This window comes from Chiroxiphia lanceolata, chromosome 6 (genome assembly GCF_009829145.1).
Source record: "Chiroxiphia lanceolata isolate bChiLan1 chromosome 6, bChiLan1.pri, whole genome shotgun sequence".
Classification (NCBI taxonomy): Eukaryota; Metazoa; Chordata; class Aves; order Passeriformes; family Pipridae; genus Chiroxiphia; species Chiroxiphia lanceolata.
In genome coordinates, this window is record NC_045642.1 from 1,067,650 (window position 1) to 1,073,648 (window position 5,999).

Below are 5,999 nucleotides of genomic sequence, written 5' to 3' on the forward strand. Positions count from 1 at the left end.
ACGGGGCAGAGTGGATCAGCTGCCCAGGGAACCTCCAGGATTCTCACTGAGACAGCAGCATCTGTGCTAAAAGCAGTTGAGGTCCAGGAAGAGACTGGGTCAAACCAAGACAAATCAGTATGGCTTCTGAGGGTTTTCCAGGCTTCGCCAGCAGCCTTGGAAGTAGTGCCAGTGAGTTCTGATGGGTTTCTGGTGGGTCATTGCTTCAGTCTTCTCCTTTTCCCCAAACCTCTGGTGTGTACTTTCTGAGCTCAGCTGGAAACAGATTTTCCAGGAAACAGAAATCCTTCTCCTCCTGAGAAGCGACATTTTTTGAACTCCCCATCAGAGCAGATCTTCAGAGGTTTCTTCCCAGCAGTGAAAGTCTCTGGCGTTGGGACCGTGACGGCAGGGAGCCGCAGGAGCGATCAGATTGGGACATCTCCTTAACGCTGCGGCTCCCGAGGCTCCCGAGCTGCAGCGGGACAGAGCCGCGGGGCGCGGGCAGCGCAGAGCGGCGGCGTTATCGGTGCCGGCGCAGGTGGCAGGAGCCGCGTGCGGTCGGTGCCTCGTCCGCGTCCCCGGCGGGCGGTAACCGCCTCCTTCCTGCCCCGGCGGCGAGGCGAGCGCGGGGGCACAGCTGCGGCAGCCCCGCCATGTGCCACCGCCCGCGCGAGGCACCGGGACCCGCCGCCCCCGCGGGGAGCCGGGGGCTGCTCCCACCGCCCGGGGAGGGGGCACCCGGGGAGGGGGCCCCGGGGCTCTGCCTCGAGCCGCTCCTCGGGGCGGTCCCGTGGAGGCTCCGGCGGGATTGGGGCTGAATCCTGTCAGCGCGGGGATGGCTCTTGCCGGGCTCCAGCGGCAGAGTTGGAGCCACGGGGGGGTACAGGAGGGGCCCCCTCGGCCCAGGTGCTGGGGGGGGGCGGCTCCCCCCGGGGACATCCGTGTGCCGGCCCACTGTGGCGAGGTGTGTGACGCCAGAAGCGGAGCCGAGCCTCATATTTGGGCACGAAGCAGGTTATTGGAGGCCGTGGCCCCGCAGCTGGGCGATCCCCCGGCTGATAAAAGCTCCCCTGGTGCTGCCACCTGCACCGGCTCCGGCGCTGCCGCTACATCATCCCCTGCCTGCGCTGGGGGTGCGGGACCTGTCAGGGATGGGGCCGGTCCGGGCGCTGGGGCTGCTGCTGTGCCTGCAGCTGTGTGGGGGTGAGTGGCGGGGTGGTGGGAGCGGGGACCCGCCGGTGCCGGGCCCGGCTCAGGCTCCGGGCAGCTGCGGCTGGTGGGGGGCGGCGGGCGCTGTGCCGGACGCGTGGAGGTGAATCACGACGGTGAGTGGGGCTCCGCCTGCGTCTTCGACTTCGACTGGGAAGCCCGCTGGGCCACCGTGGTGTGCCGGCAGCTGGGCTGTGGCCGCGTGGCCTGGTCGTCCCCGTTCGCCCCGTTCGGGCAGGGCAGCGGCCGGATCTGGCTCCAGCCCTACTTCTGCCGTGGCACCGAGGAGGTGCTGGAGGAGTGTCCGCACTTCGGATGGGGCCAGCACCGCTGCGGCCACGAGCGGGACGTGGGGGTGATCTGCACAGGTGAGGGGGACAGGCTGGCCGTGCTGGGACACCCACCTTGTGCCGGGGTGTGCCGGGCAGGGCTGAGCTGTGCGGATGTCCCGGTGCAGAGTCCATGGAGCTGAGGCTGGTGGGCGGCGGTCCCTGCGCCGGGAGGGTGGAGGTGAAGCTGCGGGGACACTGGGGCTCAGTGGGAGATCCCGACTGGTTCATGGAGGACGCTGAGGTGGTGTGCCAACAGCTGGGCTGTGGCTCGGCTGCCGGCGCCTACTCTGCCCGCAACCGCTTTGGCACTGTAGCTGGGCCCCTCAACCTGGCCGTGGTGAACTGCAAGGGGGACGAGGCCACACTGTGGGACTGCAAGATCCGCGGCTGGGGACCATACAACGGTACCCATGAGTTCGACACTGCTGTCATCTGCCAAGGTAGGAGCCAGGCTGGGAGGGACGCAGCACTCCCGGCAGATCCCTCAGTGCCAACTCTACACTGCTCCCGCAGGGTTTTCCCGGCTGGTTGGGGGTGACAGAGCCTGTGCCGGGCGGTTGGAGGTGCGGCAGCGCCAGGCCTGGGTTGGCGTCTGCGCGGAGCACGTGGACATGAAGGTGGCCCAGGTGGTGTGCCGGGAGCTGGGCTGCGGCGCGGCGCTGGCCATCCCCGGCAGCGGCCGGTTTGGGGCGGGAACGGGGCCGCTGTGGGAGGGGGGGTTCAACTGCAGCGGCACCGAGCCCCTCCTCAGCGCCTGCGGCCGGCGGGTGCCCCACGGCCAGGGCTGCGCTGGCCACGCCACCATCATCTGCTCCCGTAAGCACTGGGGACAGCGGGGGGTGTTGGGGGTCCCCCCAGCATCACCCCCCTGAACGGCCTTTCTGCCACAGCCTACACGGGCTTCCGGCTGGGGAACAGCAGCTCGGGCTGTGCTGGGCGGGTGGAGGTGGCGGTGAGGGGCACGTGGGGGTCCGTGTGCGCCACCGACTGGGACCTGCCCGATGCCGACGTCCTGTGCCGCCACCTGGGCTGTGGCCACGCCGTCACCGTGCCCCCGGGAGGCTCCTTCGGCAGCGGGGACGGGCCGCTGAGGCCGGACGCCTTCGGCTGCAGCGGGAGCGAGCGGCACCCGGGCGAGTGCCCCGTGGCGGTGCTGGGGGAGCCCCCCTGCAGCCCGGGGAACGCCGCCGCTGTCAACTGCTCAGGTCTGTGTGGCACCCGTGGGAAGAGGCTCCAAGGGCTTTTGGGACACCCCAAGAACTGGGAGCGGAGCACTCAGGGCTGTTTTGGGATGAGGGGAGGGCTGAGCCAGGTCATTTTACAGGCATCGTCAATTCCGTGCGGCTGGTGGAGGGTGAGAGCCGGTGCGACGGGTGGCTGGAGTTGGCCATAAGCCCTGGGGTCTGGCGCCGTGTGCCAGGAGAGGTTTTGGCTGAACGGAATTTCAGTGTGGTGTGTGGGAGGCTGGGCTGTGGTGGGCTGGACAGGAGCGATGCTGTCGTTGGTACGGTCCCCGTATGGAACATGAGCGATTCGGAGCAGAAAATTACAATAGAAGTGGTCCACACTCTCTGGAAGATGACCAACCAGGAGATGCCTGTCTGGCTAAACGACTTAATAGTCTGGAACATGACCACCGGGCCAACCGACATCCCTCATGGGGCAGCCATCGTCTGCTCAGGTGGGTGTCCCGAGAAGGGGCGGGGTGCTGGTGCCCCGAGCAGCCCCCAGCCCGGTCCTTCCGTGCCCGCAGGCAGCCGGCGGGTGAGGCTGGCGGGCGGTGCCGGGCGCTGCGCCGGGCGCGTGGAGGTCTATGCCGGTGGCACGTGGAGCAGCGTGTGCCAGGAGCGCTGGGACCTGCAGGCCGCCGCCGTTGTGTGCCGGGAGCTGGGCTGTGGTGCGGCGCTGGAGGCCCCCGGCTCGGCGCGCTTGGGCCCCGGGCCGGGCAGAGCGTGGCCGTACGTGGTTGAGTGCGCCGGGAGCGAGGAGTCTCTCTGGGAATGCCCACGCTCGGAACGGCGCGAGTGCGAGCGCGGGGCCGGGGCCGGGGCCGTGTGCTCAGGTCAGTGTCGGGTGTCCCCGGGGCGGGGAGCAGCAGAGCCCCCCGGGGGGTTCCCGGCCGTGCCGTGAGCCCCCTGCACCCCTCGCAGAGCAGCTCTCCCTGCGGCTGGCGGGCGGGCGCGGGCGCTGCAGCGGGTACCTGGAGCTGCTCCACGACGGCACCTGGGGCCGCGTGTGCGCCACCGGCACCGGCCCCGGCACCGCCGCCGCCGTCTGCCGGCAGCTGGGCTGTGGGGACGGGGGGCAGCTGACACCCGCCCCCGCCCAGCAGCCGGCCCCCGCCTGGCTGGCCTGGGTGGGCTGCGAGGAGGGGGCCCGCTCGCTCTGGGGGTGCCCCTCGGCACCCTGGCACCTGCATTCCTGCGGCCCCGGAGGGGACGCGTACGTGGTTTGTGCGGAGGACAGTGACAACCCCAGCGAGACAGCCACCACCCCGTGCCCGGACGGGGCCACCTGCACAGGTAGCTCTGCCCGTGCCATCTCCCCCCGCCGGGCCGGCTGGGATCCCCCTGCCCTCACTGCCTGGCCGTGTCCCCACAGCTGTCCCCAGCAGCAGCGGCCCTGCGGTGGGCAGGGGGACTGTGCCGGTGCCAAGCGGGCAGGTGGCCAGGGGGACTGTGCCGGTGGCGGTGGTGCTGTGCGTAGTCCTGGGGACGCTGCTGTGCCTGGCCCTGGGCGCCCTGGCCGTGCTGATGTGCCGTGCCCGCGCTTGGCGCCGAGGTGGGTCCCGGCGGGTGGGTGCCGGGGCAGAGCCGCTTTGGGGTTCAGGGGCTCCCCCCGTGTGGAACGGCTCGGAGGGTGGGCAGTGGGTGAGCCCGGTGCCACCCACGGTGCCCACGGCCCTGGGAGAGCGCTGCCTCTTGTTGCAGGCGCCGGCAGAGCCGTGGGTGCCATCCCCGACGCCATCTACCAGGAGCTGGACTACAGCGCGATGCCGGAGTACCAGGAGGTGCCCAGTCGCCCAGGTCGGTGCAGCCCCCGTGCCCCAGCTCTGCCCGGACAGGGGGGCTCTGCCCCACAGTCCCACCGCGGCAGCGGGTCCTGGTGGCACAGCACTGGCTCCTCCCCGTGGTGCGGGGGGGTCCCTGGGTCCCATCACAGCCCTGCTCTGTGGCTGAGGTTGTGTCACCCGCGGTGCCACCTCTGGCCACCCCAAGACCCTGTTTTCCCCCTGCAGGTTCCCCGCGGGAGGGCTCAGTGAAGAAGCTGCTGTATTATACCGGGGACAGCGTGGAGGGGAGTGACAGTGGGGCAGTCCCAGGTAGGGGCACAGGGCAGGAACCCAGCGGGGAGCGCTGGGGACAGGGGACACGGCAGGGCTGGGGAGCTGAGGGGACACGTCCCCCCTCGTTAGTGGGCAGAGAAGCATCACCTTTCCCTGAGGGACCAAGGGCCACCAACACATCCCTGGTGGCACAGGCAGAGGGGGATGGCACAGCCGGAGGGGGATGGCACAGCCGGAGGGGGATGGCACAGTCAGAGGGGGATGGCACAGCCAGAGGGGGATGGCACAGCCTGTCCCTGCCATGGCCACCGGGTCAATGCCATGTACCCCCGTGCCAGTCCCAGCCCCCCCTGCCCTGCCCGGGCACGGAACCCCAGATGGCTACGACGATGCCACAGCAGGAACCCTGGATGGCTACGACGATGCCACAGCAGGAACCTCGGATGGCTACGATGATGCCACAGCTGGAACCCTGGATGGCTACGACGATGCCACGGCCGTGCCAGAGGAGTCCCCCACTCCCAGCACTGGGGACATCTCTGAGGGAGTGGCACGGAGGGGCTGGATCTGTGTCCCACCCACAGGTAAGAGGGACCACAGCTGCCCTGTCCCCCCTGCAGAGCCACTCAATGGGGGGTTTGGCTGCAGTGGCGAGCTGGGATCCAGCACCAGATCCACGGGGGCTGCAGAAATACCCCAGGTGGGGTCTGGAGGGGGGACACGGAGCTGTCCCCCTGAGGCACCTGCCTTTGCTGTCCCCAAGGTGGGAGCTGCCCCCCTCCAAGTCCCCCCGGAGCTACAGGGGACCCCCCGGGACAGCCCCCGGGGCACATGGACTGTGATGATGTCGGCACCGGCGCCCTGGGGACGTCGCAGTGAGGATGTCCCGGCCATGCCCCATCCCTGGGGACACGTGTGCAGGGTTGGGGGGCTATGGCCATGGAGGTCACCCTTCCCTGACCAGGACTGCAGTGCAGCCAGAAAAGTGCTCTAGTGTAGGGATTTTCTTTGATATCAATGTGAATTTCTCTTTTTTGCTATTAAAACCCCAAACTGGCTGAAGACTCACTCCCAGGCTGGCACCTCACTCCCAGGTACATCACCCATCCCTTGGGGATGTGGGGCAGGAGCTGGTACCACAGATACATCCCTGGGCATGATGGTATCAGGGGGAAGAGCACAGTCTCCTG

At 69.2% G+C, this 5,999-nt stretch overlaps 1 protein-coding gene across 1 annotated transcript in view; it reads left to right on the top strand.

The window, feature by feature from the left end:
- The first annotated feature begins 817 nt into the window (after positions 1–817).
- The window catches only part of LOC116787990 (deleted in malignant brain tumors 1 protein-like), a 499,349-nt gene continuing 494,167 nt past the window's right edge, over positions 818–5,999 (top strand). Inside the window, exons 1-10 of the mRNA XM_032690198.1 lie at positions 818–1,115; positions 1,239–1,559; positions 1,649–1,963; positions 2,037–2,339; positions 2,414–2,728; positions 2,848–3,204; positions 3,277–3,585; positions 4,454–4,549; positions 4,762–4,845; positions 5,148–5,393. Coding sequence (XP_032546089.1) covers positions 818–1,115; positions 1,239–1,559; positions 1,649–1,963; positions 2,037–2,339; positions 2,414–2,728; positions 2,848–3,204; positions 3,277–3,585; positions 4,454–4,549; positions 4,762–4,845; positions 5,148–5,393 — 2,644 coding nt within the window. The remainder of the gene's footprint in view (positions 1,116–1,238; positions 1,560–1,648; positions 1,964–2,036; positions 2,340–2,413; positions 2,729–2,847; positions 3,205–3,276; positions 3,586–4,453; positions 4,550–4,761; positions 4,846–5,147; positions 5,394–5,999) is intronic.